The sequence below is a fragment of the Hemitrygon akajei genome, chromosome 1 (assembly GCF_048418815.1).
Source record: "Hemitrygon akajei chromosome 1, sHemAka1.3, whole genome shotgun sequence".
NCBI classification, from domain to species: domain Eukaryota; kingdom Metazoa; phylum Chordata; class Chondrichthyes; order Myliobatiformes; family Dasyatidae; genus Hemitrygon; species Hemitrygon akajei.
In genome coordinates this window covers 189,354,818-189,377,882 of record NC_133124.1, presented here as the reverse complement: position 1 = coordinate 189,377,882, position 23,065 = coordinate 189,354,818, and the positions used below count along the sequence as shown (strand labels likewise).

Below are 23,065 nucleotides of genomic sequence, written 5' to 3'. Positions count from 1 at the left end.
GTTCGAGCTGTGTGTTGCAGCACAGTCGTGGGTCAGCAGAGTGGCCTGGGGGGCCCCCATGCTCAGTGTGATGGTGTTGGAGATGCTGCTTCTGATCTGGACTGACTGAGGTCTCCCAGTCAGTAAGTCTAGGATCCAGTTGCGGAGGGAGGTGTTCAGGCCCAGTAGGCTCAGCTTTCCAGTCAGTTTCTGAGGAATGATTGTGTTGAATGCTGAAATGTAATACCAAGGGCTCGCAGCTTGTTAAGCAGTCTCATGTGTTGCACTTTGTCAAAGGCCTTCTGAAAATCCAAGTACACAACATCAACCGATTCTCTTTTGTCTATCCTACTTGTTATTTCTTCAAAGAATACCAACAGATTCCTCAGGCAAGATTTTCTCTTGAGGAAACCTTGCTAACCACGGCCTATTTTATCATTTGCGTCCAAGTACCCTGAAACCTCATCCTTAATAATCAACTCCAACATCTTCCCAACCACTGAGATCAGACTATCTGGCCTATAGTTTCCTTTCCTCTGCCTCTCTCCCTTCTTGAGTGGAGTGAATTTTCCAGTCTTCCAGAATCATTCCAGACTTCCAGAACCATTCCAGAATCTAGTGATTCTTGAAAGATCATTACTAATGCCTCCACAATCTCTTCAGCTACCTCTTTCAGAATCCTGAGGTGTTCACCATCTGGTCCAGGTGACTTATTTACCTTCAGACCTTTCAGTTTCCCTAAAAACCTTCTCTCTATTAATGGTAACTTCACACACTTCATGATCCTTGACACCTAAAACTTCCATCATACTTCTAGTGTCTTCCACAGTGAAGAATAATGCAAAAAACTTATTCAGTTCATCTACCTTCATTATCCCCCATTACTACCTCTCCAGCATAGTTTTCCAGCCGTCCAATATCCACTTACGCCTCTTTATAACACTTTATGTATCTGAAGAAACTTTTGGTATCTTCATTAATATTATTGGCTAGCTTACTTTCATATTCCATCTTTACCCTCTTAATGACATTTTTAGTTGCCTTCTGTTGTTTTTTAAAACTCTATCTAAAAGTTGAACAAAAAGTTTGGACAATCAGTGCAATCTTTTAGTAACCCACTCCATTTGTCATTTAATTGAGACTCCAACAGCTCTCTTAGTAGTCCTGTTGAACAACAGAATGTTTCTCCCTTCTAGCCTGGTTGATTTTAATCTGGCTATCATCACATTCCCCATCGTGGGAGAGTACCAATATCAGTACTATTACTATTACTGTGCAACACATACAAAACCTGGAAGGAACTCAGCAAATCAGGCACCATCTACGGAGGGGAATGTGATCCGATTTGATTCCGGGTTTATTAACATTTTAACAAAAGCAACATTTTGAAAGTACTTCTATTTACAGAGATATACTCAGTGGTCACTTTATTGGGTACAGAAGTGGAACCCAGTGTGGTCTTTTGAGGCTGTAGCCCATTCACTTCAAGGTTCGATGTGTTGGCATTCCGAGATACTCTTTTGCACACCACTGTTGTAACACACAATTATTTGAGTTACTGTCACTTTTCTGTCAGCTTGAACCAGTCTTCTCTGACCGCTCTCATTTACAAGGTGCTTTCGCCAACAGGACTGCTGTTTTTTTTATGTTTTTTGCACCATATTCTGTAAACTTTAGAGACTGCTGTATAGGAAAAGCCCAGGAGATTAGAAGTTTGTGAGAAACTCAAACCATCCGTCTGGTACCAATAAACATTGCACCATCAAAGTCACTTAGATCTTAATTCTCAATCCTGATGTTTGATCTGAACAAAATTTAAGCCTCTTGACCATGTCAGCATGCTTTTATGCACTGAATTGCTGATTTATGATTGGCTGATTACATATTTGCATTAATGAGCAGGTGTAAAGATTATACCTAATAAGGTGGCCACTGAGTGCATATTAAAATGACCATTTATATAAAAATCCTGTTCATCAAATTGGTGATCATTAGACCATTTTGACTCTCAGCTTATTTAAAAATTACCACTTAGTTTTCAATGCACTGCATATTTTTTCCTATAATATTTTCCAACCATTTTTAACCAGCAATTGCAACATTGAATAGAAATTTGGATAGGTACAGCAACATGAGTATGGAAGACTATGTTCTGAGTATAGGTAGATGGGGCTAGGCAGCAAGGACTCGATGTGCTGACGGGCTTGTTTCTGTGCTGTAGTGCTCTATGACTCAATAACCATCCTTGTTATCTGTGCCTTAATTCTGGGCTCTTACGAATTCCTAATTTTAAGAAATCTATCATTACCATTTTTCCCTGTCCTTCAAGCACTAGAGCCCATTCTGTCAATTTCTCTGACTCACAACCCGGACCTTTCAGATAATTCTTAAAACCTACAGCTTTAACCCTGTCCAAATACTTTATCATGGGCTTGGAGTTATACTTTGTATGATAACACTCCTGTGTATCACCTCAAGAAATTAAAGGGAACACATAAATATATTTTGTTGTTAATTGGCTATGAAGTGTATTGGGACGCACTGAATACAGTACATATTTAAAAAAGTCATGGCAAGTGATGCACCATCAATAACTCTCAGATATGGGAGGCGAACGATAGGCTTTTATTAGCTGCAAGAAACGACCACACATCCTGGAGACTGAGAGGGGGAGCGGTGCCTCCAACCGCCTTTATACAGGGGTCTGTGGGAGGAGCCACAGGAGCCATCAGCAGAGGGGCATGTCCAGACAGGTATATGTAGTTCACCACAGCAAGTTCAATAATGCATTTGGCATACAAGGAAATTGGGAGTATGAGGGGAAAATAGTCAATATTTTGACTTCCAAAATGTGCATTCCTCTAATCTTAAAGGGCTATGGAATTATCAACATTATCAGGTAGCTCCCTTTGGTAGTGAAAACAACAAGCTGTGTAAAGACGGGTGTCATAACCAGGTTCAAATTCCTTATGGCAGATTTTATACTGCATTTATTGGATGTATATATCTTATTATTTTTAGAATGTGTTGACACATAGTTATTCAGGATATTAGTTTTTCTACCTGAGCCATCTGGAGTTGAACGTACATAAGTGGGTAACATCTTCACACTGGCTGTTTTATGAGTTTCCAACTTAAGGCCTTTCTCCATCTCCTGCTGTATTCGCCGTTTCACTTCCAAGAGCTCTTCTTTCCGGAGATGAAACTCTGATAAAATCTGCTGTACCTATTAAGTTAAAAACACCACAGAGCATATGAGGGAGAGGTATCTACAGGTTTATACATATGGTTATGTATAGGGCACACTCTATGATTCATATGTGTTGTAATCGTAGTAATTGCGGGTAAGTTTTCCACTAAAATTTCTATTTCTTTATTGCTTTAAGGTGAAGTTGGGGAGGGGGGATGTTTAAAGGAGATGTGCAGGACAAGTTTTTTTAATACAGAGAATGGTAGGCTCCTGGACTGTGTAGCCGGGGATGGTGGTGGAAGCATAAATATTAGTGGTTTTTAAGAGGCTTTTAGTTAGAAATATGAATGTGTAGTGAATGGAAGCATATGGATCAAGTGCAGGGAAAGGAATTAGTTAAATTGGCATTTTTGTTCAGAACAGATATCATACGCTGAAAGGCCTATTCTTGAGCTGTACTGTTTTATGTTCTATATTCCTCACTCACAGCTCCATATATTTCCCTATTTCAAATATTTATCTACTCTTTCATTAAAAGGAGAAATGAACATAATGTCAACAACTTCCTTTGGTAAATACTGCATATGGTATGCTTAAGATCAACATGCATTACTAGTTAATTAGAAACATAGAAAACCTACAGCACAATACAGGCCCTTTGGCCCACAAAGTTGTGCTGAACATGTCCCAACCTTAGAAATTACTAGGGTTACCCATAGCCCTCTATTTTTCTAAGCTCCATGTACCTATCCAAAAGTCTCTTAAAAGGCCCTATTGTATCCGCCTCCACCGCCGTTGCCGGTAGTCAATTCCATGCACTCACCACTCTCTGTGAGTAAAAATACTTACCCCGACATCTCCTCTGTACCTACTCCCAAGTACCTTAAACCTGGGCCCTCTTGTGGCAGCCATTTCAACCCTGGGAAAAAGCCTCTGACTATCCACACTATATAATAGCCAGTTAACATGATATTTATTGCATATGTGCAGAAATAATTTGAAAGTAGGTATATACTGTATATGCTAGTATGCATTGCATATAGAGGTGATAAGTACAATCAGGATTTGTGAGGTATATCACGTGTGCTGTATATGTGACAATGGTTATTTATTGTCTGGATAAAGTATGTGGTAAAAAGCAACATATCAATGCCAGATAAGCACAAGATGAAATGTATTTTAGAAGCGATTTGTTCACTTGAATTGAGATGGAATTCTAAAGCAGCACTTGGGCATGGATATTGGTTCTGATCTAATCCCTGGTCAATATAAAAGCAAGTTTGAAATGAATATAATTTATACTGACTGTATTATTTCAAATCAAATTGGATATGAAAAATTGGATGGCAAACCTTTACTTTTGACCTTAGGGTGCAGATTCAATGACCAGACTAAGATTCAGATTCATTTATTTATCACATGTACATCAAAACATACAATGAAATGTCCCATTTGCAGTAACAATCAACATAACCTAAGGATATATTGGCAGTAGCCCGCAAGTGTCGCTACACATTCTGGCACTAACACCACATGCCCACAACATTCAGCAAAACAATTGAAACAACGACGACTACTACCCACTCACACACATAGATAGGCCCCATGGACAAGGACCAGTGACATTCCTCCCACATATAGACAGCCCTCTGAGCCAAGGGCTTTGATTTCTGGATGCCAACTTCTGTCTTCGACCTTCAAGCTTCGACCGCTGATCTTGCCGATTCCTGGATTCACCCACCAGCTTCAAACTCTGGGTATTGCCTCCCAGAAATTGACTTCTGGACAAGGTATTTGCCTTTCAGGCTTTGATCTCTGTAGTTGCACAAACTTCTGACTCTGGGGCTTAACAACCTAGGGATCACCAGTCCTTGTGCCTCCTGCCCAGATGGACCGCTCTGACCTGGACACTGACCATCGGTTCCTGCCCCTGACTATTCATTTACTGTCCCTGACCTCTAACTACCCCTCATCCCTGTCTGTAAACCCTAATCTGACCATTAATCCCCTGTCCACAAAAACCATCTCTTTGAACTTAAAAATTAAGTCTGAGGCATAATCTTGACAGACTAAGACCAGTCTTTTGAGTACGAATTTACCCTCTCCTGCGAAGCGAAGATGTTGTTCCTCAAAGGACCCTAATGCAGATCCTAATCAGGGCTGCGGTGGTTCGGGGGAGCAACTCAGCATGACATTCTCAAGGACAATTAGAAACAAGACAGTAAATGCTGGCCTTACCACTGCACCCACATTCTACACACACAGACACACACAGTTAATTGCGAGACATCCAGACCAGTACATCTTATCCCAGTTAAACAGCTGCCCCAATTAGCCAAGGTTTCATGGGAATAGTTAAAAATGTATAAAAAAGACAAACTGAGTAACAAATTATATATTTACATGAAAATAAATAAAAATTAGAACACTACCAATATTACTACAGTACTATAAAACTGTGTATTAGTTCCTAATAGTTACTGTCAAGTAATTCATCCTGTGTACACAAAAAACAAAGTCAGCGCAGACACCTACTGCAGATAATGGACTGCCTTCAAACAACGCTATTGACAACTGCATCCTCCAAAGCTATAATTTCAATGTAACATTTAAGATGATTGTCGATACCTTCAAATTCTTCGTAGTTCTTAAGTTGTTGAAGTAGTGAAATCGTTTCATTTTCACTCCCGGCCGTTTCTGGCATCTCCAAACCTGAGTGCTTGAAACCGCAGTGAGCAAAACAGTTTAGAATTGTCTTACTGCTTATTTCTTGGCAACTATCAGTGACAAAAATCATTGTTTTGTTTTAAAAACACAAACACATGCACTGACACTATCTAAAACCTCTTTGCTCTAAGTACTGTGTAGCATCTGACGGCTACACAAGTGAATGTGACTGACACTAGTTAGAACCTGTTTACCAATAGTCGCCTGTCCCAATTCACTATGCAGCACAATGTCCCAAATAAACAAAGGGAATCCCGGCAATTTTCTTGATTAGATTTTATTCTTTAAGAGTTGTCCCAAATAAGTGGCTGCCCTGATTAACTGATAAGTGGCCCAATTAAGCAGAATCCACTGTATTTAGGTTATTCAATCAGTGCTATTGACAACAACAAGGCGCCAATTTGGAAATGTCAACAGCACAAGGTCAGCACTTTGAAAAGGACATTAATCTGCAAACATTATTTGTTAATAATCACTTAAATTTATTTGTTTATGTGTTTAGTATGACTGTTCACCACCTTATTGTATTATCCAATTTTTCTCCCATAATTACAGTAACTCTGTATCACATGTCCTGTGAAATGATGTCACAAATTCACTATCTCCAAACCTACTTGTAAAAACACAAGATCTGAGATTTTCATAATGATTGGCCACTGTTAATCAATAACAGAGATTCCTAGAAATCAATTGCTCAATTCCCCACAGTGGAATTTCATTTACACATAACTTCTTGGTGCACATCTGTTTGTTCCATGGGTAGGCATTATCTATCTGCAATTTGTCACTACACAGGACCCCAAGTTTGAGGTACACACATGTTCTGAAAACCACTATAGCACGGGTGATGGGTGAAATCTTCTTGTTGATTCACAAGAGTAGATAACAGCAATGATTCAGCACTGTAGTCTCTTTATTATGTAATACTCTCAAATTTTGGAAATAAATTTATTGTGTGGAAAAGAATATTATGGTGAAGAATGAGTAGAGTAGGTAACAATATTGAGGTCAGAGTCATGGAGTAACACAGTACAGAAACAGGCTCTCTTGCTCACTGTGTCCAGGCCAACTATCATCTATACTATGGAGATACATTTCAATTCATTTCTGGTCACTCCTTTATAGGAAGGATGTGGAGGCTTTGGTGAAGATGCAGAAGAGGTTTACCAGCATTCTGTCTGGATCAGAGAGCATATGCTATGGGCAGAGGTTGGACAAGCTTGTGTTTTTCCATCCAGAACAGCAGAAGCTGAGGGGAGATTTGATAGAAGTTTATAAGAGTATGAGAGGTATCCAGTATCTTTTTCCTAGGATCAAAACTTCTAATGCTAGAGTGCATTAGTGTAGCAGTTAGCACAGCACTAATACAGCCTGGGGAGTTCCAGAGTTCGGAGTTCAATTCTGGTGCCATTCTGTAAGGAGTATGTCCTCCCCATGGAATGCATGAGTTTCCTCTGGGTCCTCAGGATTCCTCACACAATCTAAAGACATACCGGGCAGGTTAATTGGTCATTGTAAATTGTCCCATGATTAGGCTAGGGTTAATCATTAGGGTTTGTTGGGAGTTGCTGGAGTAGTGTAGCTTGAAGGGCCTACTCTATGCTGTATCACTAAATGAATGAATAAATAACTTCAGGTGAGAGGGAGCGAGTTAACAGGAGATATATTGCACAGGTCTTGTACAGACAGAGTGGTGGGTGCCTGGAATGTTTGCCACAGATGGTAAATATGATAGAGGCATTTAAGAGGCTCTTTAGATAGGCACAGGAATGTGCAGAATGATTACAGACATTGTGTAGGCAGAAGGGATTAGTTCAGTTAAGTATTTAATTACAAGTTTAATTAGTTTTGTACAACATCATTGGCTGAAGGGCCTGTTCCTCTTCTATGTTCTAAGAAACTGCAGGTGCTGGAATAAGATCATAAGATACAGAAGCAGAATTAGGTCAATTGCTCCATCAAGTCTGCTCATGGCTGATCCATTTTTCCTCTCAGCCCCAATTTCCTGCCTTCCCCCTGTATACCAATCAAGAATCTATCAACCTCAGCCTTAAATATACGTACAAAAAGACTTGGCCTCCACAGCTGCCTGTGGCAAAAAACTCCACAGATTCACCACTCTCTGGCTAAAGAAATTCCTCGTCATCTGCATTCTAAAAGGAGACCCCGGTACAAAAAAATGCTGGAGAAGTTCGGCAGGTCTGGTAGCATCTGTGGTGGGAAAGGAATTGCTAATGAAAGGGTTGAGATGCTGCATATCCCAGTGTAGGGTCCCAAACTGAATCATCAACAATTGCTTGCCCCCACAAATGCTGCTCCAGCAGTTTGTCATTAGCTCCTATCTACACCCATTCCACTTACCAGCATTTGATCTGTAGACTCCTATGCTTTGATGATTTAACTGCTCCTCCAGATACTTCATATATGTATGAGACCTGCTCAGGCAGTGCATTCCAGATTCCAACCATCCTCTGGGTGAAAAGGTTCTTCCTCAAATTCCCCCATGTCCCTTATGCTAAACCTATGCCCTATCTCTGCCTTGGATTTACTCCAATGATTGAAACTCCACAATTCACAGGGACAGACTATTCCAAAAACTTACTACGTCTGGATCAAATTCCTCCTCATCTCCAGACTGAACGTGTAACTCTCTAGTTCTAGATTCTTCTGAAGAGGAAATATCCTCTTGGCATCCATGTGCTCAAGACCCCTCAGAATCATACATGTTTTGGTAAGATCACCTCTGAGTCTTCTAAATTCAAATCAGTTACTCACCTTCTGTTCCCATGACTGCCCTTCAACTCAAGAATCAAACTGTGACCCTTCATTCAAGAGCCTCCAATGCAAGAGACTAAATCTCTGTACAATACACCAGGTGTTGAAAGACTGAACTTGACTACATTAATTGATAGATAGATAGATAGATAGATAGATAGATAGATAGATAGATAGATACTTTATTCATCCCCATGGGGAAATTCAACTTTTTTTCCAATGTCCCATACACTTGTTGTAGCAAAACTAATTACATACAATACTTAACTCAGTAAAAAATATGATATGCATCTAAATCACTATCTCAAAAAGCATTAATAATAGCTTTTAAAAAGTTCTTAAGTCCTGGCGGTAGAATTGTAAAGCCTAATGGCATTGGGGAGTATTGACCTCTTCATCCTGTCTGAGGAGCATTGCATCGATAGTAACCTGTCGCTGAAACTGCTTCTCTGTCTCTGGATGGTGCTATGTAGAGGATGTTCAGAGTTATCCATAATTGACCGTAGCCTACTCAGCGCCCTTCGCTCAGCTACCGATGTTAAACTCTCCAGTACTTTGCCCACGACAGAGCCCGCCTTCCTCACCAGCTTATCAAGACGTGAGGCGTCCCTCTTCTTAATGCTTCCTCCCCAACACGCCACCACAAAGAAGAGGGCGCTCTCCACAACTGACCTATAGAACATCTTCAGCATCTCACTACAGACATTGAATGACGCCAACCTTCTTAGGAAGTACAGTCGACTCTGTGCCTTCCTGCACAAGGCATCTGTGTTGGCAGTCCAGTCTAGCTTCTCGTCTAACTGTACTCCCAGATACTTGTAGGTCTTAACCTGCTCCACACATTCTCCATTAATGATCACTGGCTCCATATGAGGCCTAGATCTCCTTAAGTCCACCACCATCTCCTTGGTCTTGGTGATATTGAGACGCAGGTAGTTTGAGTTGCACCATATCACAAAGTCCTGTATCAGTTTCCTATACTCCTCCTCCTGTCCATTCCTGTCACACCCCACTATGGCCGTGTCATCAGCGAACTTCTGCACATGGCAGGACTCCGAGTTATATTGGAAGTCTGATGTGTACAGGGTGAACAGGACCGGAGAGAGTACGGTTCCCTGCGGCGCTCCTGTGCTGCTGACCACCGTGTCAGCAATTGGTTTACCATATTGGAAATACAGCAAGATATCATAACTACAGCGACTTACTACACCAAGTACATCAGTGTTGTTACTTTGTTATGTGAGATTTCTGCCAACGCTTTTGCCTTTGCTTCAAAAAAATATGAAAAATCTTTCAGTGCCTTTCATGACTCTAGACAAAATTCTGTTTATTGTAGATATTATAGGAATGCATTAAGTGTACAAAAACAAATTAAAACCTAGTGCATGCAGGATACATACTGAATTGCAACTATTCATAGATATCAGTAACAGATTTGCATGCCACTTTATGTCTCTTCGAATCAGATATTACCTATGGGTTCCTTGTTACAATTATAAGCCTAAATACTACATTTATCAAACTTAAAAGTGTTATTAGGTTCAATATCACAATATTAGAGCATTACTATAGAAATGAAATTGTTACCTTACACAGCGGTCAAAGCTGCAGGAGATTTAATTTATTTATAAAACCTGCAAGTGGTACATACTAATGTTAGTACGGTAATAGCATTTCACCAGTCCTCTTTCATCTGTCATGAATCTTTAATTGCTGCATAATTTCTAATCCCACGATAAAATTCAGACACTATTGTAAAGTATGGTGTATAAGCAAAGGCCTAAAGATGTTTGTCACCTCTTTGCACCAATGAATCGTATGAGCCCTGCCACAAATCCAATAAATGGTCCCAGAGATTTTACACCACCTGGTGAAAAGGAAATTGAAAAATGCTATTGGTTCAATCCTTTGAATCTGAAGCATGGTGTAGGGAGATATTAGCATCTACTTGATATATACTGGTACAAACAACACAAGCTGAATGAATATAGGGAGTTAGGAAAGAGATTAAAAAGTAGGACTTCGAAGGTAGTGATCTCTGAATTACAAGTGCTTGTGAAGGCAGAAATAGAAAGATAGTCCAGATGAATGTGTGGCTGAGAAGCTGATACAGGATGCGGGGATTCAGATCTTGAATCATTGGGGCCCCTTCTGGGGCAGAAGTAACCTGTACAAACAAGAGACAGCATGGACTTAAACTGGAAGGGAACCAGTTTATTAGTTTAAACTAGTTTGTTAGGTTTGTTAGTTTAAACTAGTCTGGCAGGGAGCTGGGACCCTGACCAATAATGGGGTGTGGTGAACTACATATACCTGTCTGGATACGCCCCTCTGCTGACTGCTCCTGTGGCTCCTCCCACAGACCGCTGTATAAAGGTGGTTGGAGGCACTGCTCCTCCCTCAGTCTCCAGGATGTTGTGTGGTCGTTCCTTGCAGCTAATAAAAGCCTACCTTTTGCCTCCCGTCTCCAAGAGTTATTGATGGTGCATCATGGGGCAGATGAGAAATTGGGAGTAAATACTGTCAGCCAAAGCAAGTTTAGTAGACAAATAGCCAGGGACACAGCAATGAGAGATGAAAGGCTTTAAACTACACTTATTTTAATACAAGAGGTTTAACAGGTAAGGAAGTCAAACTCAGGTTGTACATTTGCTCTAGGAACTGCCATAACAGAAACAAGGCCAAGAGAAGGCACCACTGGCAGTTCAATGTTCTAGGATACTGTAGGTACAGGCTACAGGCATGATGAAGCAACACACACAAAATTCTGGAGGAACTCAGTAGGCCAGGCAGCATCTATGGAAAAAAATACAGGGGCAAAAGGCTTCGGCAGGACTGGAGGAAAAGGCTGAGGAGTAGATTTGAAAGGTGGGGGAGGGGAGAGAGAAATGCCAGGTGATAGGTGAAATTTGGAGGGAGGGCCGATGAAGCAAAGAGCTAAGAAGTTGATTGGTGAACGAGACAGAAGTCCATGGAAGAAAGAAGAAGTGGGGGGGGACGCAGTTTGGAGATTTGGAACACCAGAGGAAGGCGATGGGTGGGCAAGGAGATAACATGAGAGAGGAACAAGGGGATGAGAAATTATGAAGGGGGGGTGGTTGGAGGCATTACTGTAAGTTTGAGAAATTGATGTTCATGCCATTAAGTTGGAAGCTACCATAACAGAATATAAGGTGTTGATCCTCCAATCTAAGTGTGGCCTTATCCCCATACTGTAGGAGGCCATGGATGAACATATCAGAATGGGAAGTGGAATTAAAATGGGTGGCCACTGGGACATCATGCTTGGTCTGGCAGACGGAGCATAGATGCTCGGTGAAGCAATTTCCCAATCTACGTCCGGTCTCACAAGAGGTCACACCGGGAGCACTGAACACAGCATATGACCCCAACAGACTCACAGGTGAAGTGTTGCCTTGCCTGGAAGGACTGTTAGGGCCCTGAATGGTAGTGAGGGAGGAGGTGTAGGGGCAGGTAAAGCACTTGTTCTGCTTGCAAAGATAATTATCATTCCCTTGTCCATTCTTTCCTCCTCACTGATCTCCCTCCTGGCAATCATCCTTACAAGCGAAACAAATGCTTCACCTTCTCAAACACCTCTTCTCAAACAGTCTTCTGTCTCTTTCATCAATGAACTTCCTAGCTCTTTGCTTCATCTCTACCCCTCCAAGTCTCACCTATCGCCTAGTGCTTCTCCCTCCCCTCCCCCCAACCTTTCAAATCTACTCCTCAGCTATTTTTCTCCAGTCCTACTGAAGCGTTTCGGCCCAAAACGTTGACTGTACTTTTTTCCATAGATGCTGCCTGGCCTGCTGAGTTCCTCCAGCATTTTGTGTGTGTTGCTCAGATAGACAGTATCTACAGATTTTCTCTTGATTGTGCAGCATGATGAAGTCCAGGTTAGAGATGAAGGGGAGTTGCCTCTTTGACGAGGGAAGACATAATAAGTTCTTAGAGAGAATATTCTTAAGGGATTGTCCAGTGATGCTACATCAGTAAAACCTAGAAACAATTAGAGCATATGACTTTTATGGGACTGCATTATAGAACTCTCAGTAGTCAGTGCAAATTAGGACAGCAGATATGTAGAGAGATTGCAGATAATTGTAAGAATAATAGGATAGCGGAATAGGAACTAGAACTCTAGGGTTGAAGATAGGGCAGTTGATATATTAGTCGATGCATTATGTAGTGACACTGTGAGGAAGAACAGGCAGAAGAGAGGGCAGAATTAGTCAGTGGGATGAGTTGAAGTGTAACATGTGAGCAAAATAGAAAAGAGTGACAAAACAGAACTGAAGGTGTTATATTTGAATGCATGTAGTATACGGAATAAAATAGATGATCATGTAGAGATTGGCAGGTATGGCGTTGTGGGTATAGAGTCAGTCCTCCTTATCTGCGGGTTCCGCATGTGCGGATTCAACCAACTGCGAATCGGGAAAACCCGGAAGTTGAGCATTGTTTGCCTCACACCTCGTTCATTTGCTACTTGTGTTGTGAGTGAGAGGAAGGAGTTTAAGGCTAGTAAGGAATGGCTGGCTAGCTACGTAAAGCACTACAGCCTCAAGAATTTAAAGATCACAGGAGAATCAGGATCGGTTGATGCCAAGGTGGCATCAGCATTCCCAGAAGAGTACGATGGTTGCATCTGTACTGAACGTGTACAGACTTCTTTTTCTTGTCATTATTCCCTAAACAATACAGTATAACTATTTATATAGCATTTACATTGTATTAGGTATTATAAGTAATCTAGAGATGATTTAAAGTATACGGGAGAATGTGCGTAGGTTATATGCCATTTTATATAAGGGACTTGAGCATCCATGTTTTTTGGTATCTGCGGGGTTCCCGGAACCAATCCCCCACGGATAAGGAGGGCCGACTGTACTAGAGTCATGGTTGGAAGAAAATCATAGTGGTAAGCTTTAACATCAAAGCATACATATTGTATCGAAAGGACAGGCAGAGGGGGTGGAGTGGTTCTGTTGGTAAAAAGATGAAATCAAATCATTAGAAGGAAGTGCATAGGATTGGAAGATGTAGAATCATTGCGGGTGGAGTTGAGAAACTGCAAGGGTAAAAAGACCCTGATGGGAGTTATATACAGGCCTCCAAACAATAGCCAGAATGTAGGATATGAATTACAATAAGAGGTAGAAAAGCATGTAATGAGGCCAATTTTACGACTGTCTTGGGGGATTTCAAAATGCAGGTAAACTAGGGAAAAGAGGTTGGTGCCAGATCACGAGAGGCTATTTGTAGAATATGTATGAATGGCTTTTTAGAGCAGCTTCACTAGCGGAAGGACAATTCTGAATTGAATGTTGTGTAATGAAACAGATTTGACTAGAGTGCTTAAGGCAAAGGAATCATCATAATATGATAGAATTCACCCCACAGTTTGAGAAGGAGGAGTTAAAATCCGATGTATCAGTATTACAGTGGAGTAAAAGGAATTACAGGAGCATGAAAGAGGAGCCTGTCAAAGTTGATTGGAAAGGAACACTACCAGGGAGGATGGCAGAACAGCAATGGTTGGAGTTTCTGGGGCAGTTCTGGTGCAGAATAGATGCATCCCAAAGATGAAGAAGCATTCCAAAGGAACGGCACCCAAGGCTGATAAGGGAAGTCAAAGACGGCATAAAAGCAAAAGAGAGGGCATATAATATAGCAAAAATTAGTGGGAGGTTAGAAGATTGGGAAGCTTTTAAAAACCAACAAAGGCAACAAAAAGCCATAAGGAGAAAAGAAATAAAGTATGAAGGGAAGCTAGCCGATAATATAAAAGAAGATACCACGGGTTTCTGGTATCAGGGTTCTGAAAGGTAGCTGAAGAGATTTTGGAGACATTAGTAATGATCTTTCAAGAGGTACTTGTGGTGAACTACATATACCTGTCCGGACACACCACCCCCTGCTGACTGCTCCTGTGGCTCCTCCCACAGACCCCTGTATAAAGGCGATTGGAGGCACTGCTCCTCCCTCAGTCTCCAGGATGTTGTGTGGTGGGCTCTTGCTGCTGACGGTGCTTTCTTCCAGCTAATAAAAGCCTACCTTGACTCACGTCTCTGAGAGTTATTGATGGTGCATCAATTTTATTAGCTGGAATTTTAAAACATGGAAAGTATTTTACATCCGGAAAAATTGGACATTGATCCTCAAGCCCCAGAAGCAGCCATTGCCTTTGAACTCTGGCTTGCATGCTTCCAATCATACCTGGAAGAGATTCCCGTGACTGAGCCTGCTATCATGCACAAAATCCTCCTCTCCAGAGTCAGTCCAAAGGTATTCTCCCTTATCAGGAACCTGCCAACCTACCAAGGGGCACTGGACGCCCTCAAAAGACAGTACCTGCGGCCGGTGAACACCGTCTACGCAAGACATCGCTTAGCGACGTGGCGGCAGCGGGCCAGAGAGTCGAGCGCTGAGTTTGTCCGGGCCCTACAGACACTCATGCGGGCCTGCGACTGCAGGGGACTGATGGCGGAACAGCATGCGGAGCGCCTGGTACGAGACGCCTTCGTTACGGGGATCAGGTCAGTGTACGTGCACCAGCGGCTGCTGGAAAATGCCGATCTTACCTTACGCTCGGCGATCGAGCTGGCCGACACGCTGGAGGCTGCTCTGCACAACGCTGATGCTGTCCAGGCGCGCGATCTCCCGCCGACCCCATGGACGCCACAGACCCCACCACCCGGCCAATCGACCTCAGCTTGGACTCGAAAAGCACCCCCGAAAACGCTGCCCGGCTCGAGAAGCTACCTGCTCCAGCTGCGGAAAGAAGGGCCATTTCGCCAAGGTCTGTAAGTCTAAACCACAAGCGGGGTCGGGCAGCACCGCGTGCAAGGCATGGGGGTCGCCATCTTTGTCGGCGCCACCTCGCCCCGCCTCCAACCCACGGGTGCTTACCAGGCATCAAGACGGCAATTCAACTCTGGCCTCCGTAACCCTCGACCAAAGCTCCAGACCAGCTCGCAAGGTCAATGATGGACATCCTGGTGGAGGGGCACAGGACTAGCTGCCTGTTTGACACGGGCAGCACTGAGAGTTTTATTCACCCAGACATGGTGCAACGCTGCGGACTCGTGACACAGCCGGTAAGCCAGAGGGTCAACATGGCTTCTGGGTCGCATTCCACAGACATCTGGGGGGGTTGTGTAGCGACATTGGTGGTGCAGGGCACAAAATATCGGGACTTTGCGCTACTGGTCATGCCTCAACTGTGTGCGCCTGTGCTATTGGGGCTGGACTTCCAGAGCCACCTAAAAAGTGTGACAATGGCATATGACGGGCCCCTCCCACCACTCACTGTCAGGAATCCTCAGTTTTGTGGGACTTCATCATATACCCCACTACTGACCACACACACACACCAACCCACACATCCCACCCAGCACCATGCCGACAGCTGCACTACTGACACCACTTGCAGCCTCTCCACCCTCAAGATCCCTCCCCCACTGCTGTTCGCCAACCTGACACCTGACTGTAAACCTGTGGCAACTAAAAGCAGGAGGTACAGCACGGGGGACAGGGCCTTCGTTCAGTCGGAGGTGCAGCGGGTGCTCAGGGAGGGGATCATTGAGCCAAGCACAAGTCCTTGGAGGGCCCAGGTGGTCGTTGTTTGGACAGGGCAGAAAAATAGGATGGTCGTGGACTATAGCCAGACCATCAATAGGTTCACGCAGCTTGACGCGTACCCCCTACCCTGCATCGCGGATATGGTCAAACAGATAGCTCAGTACAAGGTGTACTCGACCATAGATCTGAAATCTGCTTACCATCAGCTCCCCATCCGCCCGGAGGACCGCCCCTACACCGCCTTTGAGGCGGGCGGCAGGCTCTATCACTTCCTGCGCATCCCCTTCGGTGTCACAAATGGTGTCCCTGTCTTCCAGAGGGAAATGGACCGGATGGTGGACCAGTGCCAACTGAAGGCCACATTTCCATATCTGGATAACATCACCATCTGCGGTCACGACTGGCCGGATCACAACACCAACCTCCAACGATTTTTCCAAGTGGCCAAAGCTCTGAACCTTACCTATAACAGGGACAAGTGTGTGTTCGGAACCACCCAACTCGCTATCCTTGGGTATGTCGTGGAGAACGGGGTCATTGGCCCTGATCCTGACCGTATGCACCCCCTGTTAGAACTCCCTCTTCCCACCACCCTCAGAGCCCTCAGACGGTGCCTGGGCTTCTTTTCCTATTACGCCCAATGGGTCCCCCATTACGCAGACAAGGCCCGCCCCCTGGTCAAGTCCACCACATTTCCCGCGCGGCCTTCAGCATTAAAGAGGACATTGCCAAAGCAACGATGCAGGCGGTGGATGAGACCATTCCCTTCCAAGTAGAGAGTGATGCCTCCGACTTCGCACTGGCTGCTACCCTCAATCAGGCAGGCAGGCCAGTAGCATTCTTCTCTCGTACCCTTCAAGGCCCTGAAATTCGGCACTCCGCGGTGGAGAAAGAAGCCCAGGCCATAGTGGAAGCTCTTAGGCGCTGGAGGCACTATCTCGCCGGCAAAAGGTTCACCTTGCTGACTGACCAGCGCTCATGTTCAGCAACCAACAGCGGGGCAAAATCAAAAATGATAAAATTTTGCGGTGGAGAATAGAACTCTCCACCTACATCTATGATATCCTGTACCGACCTGGAAGGCTCAATGAGCCCCCTGATGCCCTATCAGGGGGCTAGCGTGTACCAGCGCACAGCTCAACCAGCTATACGCCCTCTATGCAGATCTTTGCCACCTGGGGGTCACCCGATTTTACCATTTCGTGAAAGCCCGGAACCTGCTTTACTCCCTTGAGGACATCAGGACGATGACCAGGGACTGCCAAGTCTGCACTGAGTGCAAACCGCACTTCTACCGTCCTGAAAAGGCACAACTTATCAAGGCCACCCACCCCTTTGAGTGATTGAGTGTTGACTTTAAGGGCCCCCTTCCCTCCACCGACCACAATGTCTACTTTCTCAACATTATCGACGAGTACTCGCAGTTCCCCTTTGCCATCCCCTGCCCCGACACCACTGCCACGTCTGTCATAAAAGCCCTGCGCCAGCTCTTCACTCTGTTCAGATATCCCTGCTATATCCACAGTGATAGAGGGTCCTCCTTTATGAGTGATGAGCTGCGCCAGTACCTGCTGGCTAGGGGCATTGCTACTAGTAGGACCACGAGCTATAATCCCTGGGGAAATGGACAGGTGGAGAGGGAGAATGCCACAGTGTGGAAGGCCACACTTTTAGCCCTTAAGTCAAAGGGGTTGCCGGTCTCTCGATGGCAGGAGGTCCTCCCCGAGGCACTCCACTCCATCCGCTCTCTGTTATGTACGTCCACCAATGCCACCCCTCATGAGCGACTCTTTTCTTTTCCCAGGAAGTCTGCCACTGGGACCACCCTACCGGCTTGGCTGACATCCCCAGGGCCAGTGCTGCTCCGGAAACATGCGCGGAGCAATAAATACTCCCCGCTGGTCGAGAGGGTTCACCTACTACAAGCGAACCCCCAGTATGCCTACGTGGTCTTACCTGATGGGCGGGAGGACACGGTCTCCGTCCGCGACCTGGCGCCCGCAGGAGCAGCAGACCACTACCCCGAACACTCCACGGTAACTATGAACCCTGTACCCACCGAGGTGTATACCCACCTGACACCGCGCACACCAAGCCCTACACAGACTCCTCACGACACTCCCATACCGGGTGCCTCGCACACGCATATACAAGGGGGCCTCGCACATGCATGAGGGATCACTGACATATAGCACATATAGGCTAGCAAGTAAACATACGGTCACAGAAAAACATAAAGCCCCAGGTCCCACAGTGCATGTTCTGTAAATTGATGGTGCATGGGTGTTATTGGCAAGAACAAGCAGTTCTCAGCAGTCTGCAGCCGAGCACGTGCACATGATGCAGCTTGTCTTTCCACCATCGAACACTGGAGGGCAGCACTGACAGGGAAGACCAGTCCACAACCAGAATGGACACTGCACTACCCACACATACAATGCTGAAAGAGCTCAGCGGCCTAGGCAGCATCTGTGGAAAAGAGCACAGTCAACATTTCGGGCTGAAACCCTCTGGCAGGACATTTTGCTACACCGCTTCTGGCACCTCCTGTCCTGAACTGCTTTATACACTTCTGTCAGGTCTCCCGTCATCCTCTGAAACTCAGAATGACTCAAGTTTTTCCAACTTCTGCTTTTCGCTCATAGCCTCTAAACCTGGCAACATCCTGGTGAAACTCTTCTGCACCCTCTCCAAAGCCTCCACATTGTCCGTGTAAGTACACACGGTACAGCCTAACCACAGTTCTGTACAGCTGCAACATAACTTCCCAGCCTTTATACTCAACACCCCAACCAGCAAGGGCAAGCATGCTTACGGGTAGAGGATCCACCGTTGGACTGATACACTGCCATCAATAGACAGCAGTCACCCCAGAGTGAGGGCTGGCTGCTGTCAGATAAAGATTTGTCAGAATCAGGTTTATTATCACTGGCATGTGACATGGAATTTGTTAACATAGCAGCATCATTTCAATGCAATACATAATATAGAAGAGAAAACAAATAATAATAAATAAGTAAATAAATTACAGTATATGTATATTGAGTAGATTAAAAGAATGCAAAAAACAATAACTGTATATTAAAAAATGAAAGGTAGTGTTCATGGGTTCAATGACCATTCAGAAATCGGGTGGCAGAGGGGAAGAAGCTGTTCCTGAATCACTGAGTGTGTGCCTTCAGGATTCTGTACCTCCACCCTGACGGTAACAGTGAGAAAAGGGCATGTCAATAGACAATAGACAATAGGTGCAGAAGTAGACCATTCGGCCCTTCGAGCCTGCACCGCCATTCTGAGATCATGGCTGATCAATTCCTATCAATACCCAGTTCCTGCCTTGTCCCCATATCCCTTGATTCCCCTATCCATAAGATACCTATCTAGCTCCTTCTTGAAAGCATCCAGAGAATTGGCCTCCACTACCTTCCGAGGCAGTGCATTCCAGACCCCCACAACTCTCTGGGAGAAGAAGTTTTTCCTTAACTCTGTCCCAAATGACCTACCCCTTATTCTCAAACCATGCCCTCTGGTACTGGACTCTCCCAGCATCTGGAACATATTTCCTGCCTCTATCTTGTCCAATCCCTTAATAATCTTATATGTTTCAATCAGATCCCCTCTCAATCTCCTAAATTCCAGCGTGTACAAGCCCAGTCTCTCTAACCTCTCTGCGTAAGACAGTCCAGACATCCCAGGAATTAACCTTGTGAATCTACACTGCACTTCCTCTACAGCCAGGATGTCCTTCCTTAACCCTGGAGACCAAAACTGTACACAATACTCCAGGTGTGGTCTCACCAGGGCTCTGTACAAATGCAAGAGGATTTCCTTGCTCTTGTACTCAATTCCCTTTGTAATAAAGGCCAACATTCCATTAGCCTTCTTCACTGCCTGCTGCACTTGCTCATTCACCTTCAGTGACTGATGAACAAGGACTCCGAGATCTCTTTGTATTTCTCCCTTACCCAACTCTACACCATTCAGATAATAATCTGCCTTCCTGTTCTTACTCCCAAAGTGGATAACCTCACACTTATTCACATTAAACGCCATCTGCCAAGTATCTGCCCACTCACCCAGCCTATCCAAGTCACCCTGAATTCTCCTAACATCCTCATCACATGTCACACTGCCACCCAGCTTAGTATCATCAGCAAATTTGCTGATGTTATTTTCTATGCCTTCATCCAAATTGTTAACGTAAATGGTAAACAGCTGTGGTCCCAATACCGAGCCCTGTGGCACCCCACTAGTCACCACCTGCCATTCCAAGAAACACCCATTCACCGCAACCCTTTGCTTTCTATCTGCCAACCAGTTTTCTATCCATGTCAATGCCTTCCCCCCGATGCCCTGAGCTTTGATTTTACCCACCAATCTTCTATGTGGGACCTTATCAAATGCCTTCTGAAAATCGAGGTACACTACATCCACTGGATCTCCCCCATCTAACTTCCTGGTTACATCCTCGAAAAACTCCAACAGATTAGTCAAGCATGATTTACCCTTGGTAAACCCATGCAGGCTCGGCCCAATCCTATCACTGCTATCTAGATATGCCACTATTTCATCCTTAATAATGGACTCTAGCATCTTTCCCACCACCAATGTCAGGCTGACAGGTCAATAGTTCTCTGTTTTCTCCCTCCCTCCTTTCTTAAAAAGTGGGATAACATTAGCCATTCTCCAATCCTCAGGGACTGATCCTGAATCTAAGGAACATTGGAAAATGATTACCAAAGCATCCGCAATTTCCAGGGCCACCTCCTTTAGTACCCTAGGGTGCAGACCATCTGGACCTGGGGATTTGTCAGCCTTCAGTCCCATCAGTCTTCTCATCACCGTTTCCTTCCGAATGTCAATCTGTTTCATTTCCTCTGTTACCCTATGTCCTTGGCCCATCCATACATCTGGGAGATTGCTTGTGTCTTCCTTAGTGAAAACAGATCTAAAGTACTCATTAAATTCTTCTGCCATTTCTCTGTTTCCCATAACAATTTCACCCAATTCATTCTTCAAGGGCCCAACATTGTTCTTAACTATCTTCTTTCTCTTCACATACCTAAGAAAGCTTTTGCTATCTTCCTTTATATTCCTGGCTAGCTTGCGTTCGTACCTCATTTTTTCTCCCCGTATTGTCTTTTTAGTTAAGTTCTGTTGTTCCTTAAAAACTTCCCAATCATCTGTCCTCCCACTCACCTTAGCTCTGTCATATTTCCTTTTTTTTAATGCTATGCAATCTCTGACTTCCTTTGTCAACCACTGTGGCCCCTTTCCCCCCTTTGAATCCTTCCTTCTCTGGGGGATGAACTGATTTTGCACCTTGTGCATTATTCCCAAGAATACCTGCCATTGCTGTTCCACTGTCTTTTCTGCTAGGCTATCCGTCCAGTCAACTTTGGCCAGCTCCTCCCTCATGGCTCCATAGTTTCCCCTGTTCATCTGCAACACTGACACCTCTGAGCTGCCCCTATCCTTCTCAAATTGCAGATAAAAGCTTATCATATTGTGATCACTACCTCCTAATGGCTCCTTTACTGCGAGATCGCTTATCAAATCCTGTTCATTACATAACACTAAATCCAGAATAGTCTTGTCCCTGGTCGGCTCTCGTACAAGCTGTTCCAAGAATGCATCCCGTAGGCACTCTACAAACTCCCTATCCTGTGATCCAGCACCAACCTGATTCGCCCAGTTCACCTGCATGTTGAAATCTCCCATAACTACTGCGACATTACCTTTGCCACATGCCAATGTTAACTCCCTGTTCAACTTGCACCCAATATCCATGCTACTGTTTGCTGGCCTGTAGACAACACCCATTTGGGTCCTTTTGCCCTTACTGTTCCTCAGTTCTATCCACACAGACTCTACTTCTCCTGACCTTATGTCCCCCCTTGCAAAGGACTGAATCTCATTCCTCACCAACAGGGCCACCCCACCCCCTCTGCCCACATTTCTGTCCCTACGATAGCACGTATACCCTTGTACATTCATTTCCCAGGTCTGATCTCCCTGCAGCCATGTCTCCAATTATCCCAACAACATCATAGTTACCCATTCGCACCTGAGCTTCAAGCTCATCCGCCTTATTCCTGACACTTCGTGCATTCAGATATAGAATTTTTAGCCCATTTCTCCTCTCTCTGTTTGAATCGCTGCCTATTGTGCTTAACCCAGCTCCCCGAACTCCCATCGGGCTATACGCCCCTAGAATTTTGTTGTCCTTCCTACATTTACTTATTCTTTCAACACATTTAACTCCATGTTCCGTCAGACCATCCTTCTGTACACGAGTCCTCCCTATCACTTGTTCCGCCCCACCTTCCTCTACTACACACTTAATATTCCGGAACCGTGTAGTCCCCACCTGTCCTTTATTCTTCCTCTCGCTATCCTCTCTCACATTCTGGATCCCTGCCCCCTGCAAATTTAGTTTAAACCCCCCCCAAGAAGCTCTAGCAAACTTCCCTGCAAGAATGTTAGTACCGCTCCAGTTCAGGTGTAAACCGTCCCTTCGGAACAGATCCTACCTTCCCTGGAACAAGGCCCAATTATCTACAAACCTGAAGCCCTCCCTCTTGCACCATCCTCTCAGCCACGTATTAATCTTTATAATCCTCCTGTTCCTTGCCTCACTCGCACGTGGCACAGGTAGCAATCCTGAGATTGTTACCCTGGAAGTCCTGCTCTTCAGCTTCGCACCTAACTCCCTGAACTCCCTACGCAGGACCCCCTCACTCATCCTACCCACGTCATTGGTCCCTACATGGACCACAACATCTGGATTCTTGCCCTCCCTCTCGA

The 23,065-nt window shown here is 44.6% G+C and overlaps 1 protein-coding gene across 3 annotated transcripts in view; it reads right to left on the bottom strand.

Annotated features, from left to right (window-relative positions):
- The window catches only part of gck (glucokinase (hexokinase 4)), a 73,616-nt gene that overhangs the window by 36,492 nt on the left and 14,059 nt on the right, over positions 1–23,065 (bottom strand). Inside the window, exons 1-2 of one of the 3 annotated variants that reach the window (XM_073057221.1) lie at positions 20,996–21,872; positions 3,043–3,205 (exon numbers count right to left, since the gene is read on the bottom strand). In XM_073057221.1, coding sequence (XP_072913322.1) covers positions 3,043–3,205; positions 20,996–21,763 — 931 coding nt within the window. In that variant the 5' untranslated portion in view covers positions 21,764–21,872. Of the gene's footprint in view, positions 1–3,042; positions 3,206–5,797; positions 5,870–20,995; positions 21,873–23,065 lie in introns of those variants that run through there. The other 2 variants (XM_073057240.1, XM_073057230.1) reach the window with 2 other exon arrangements.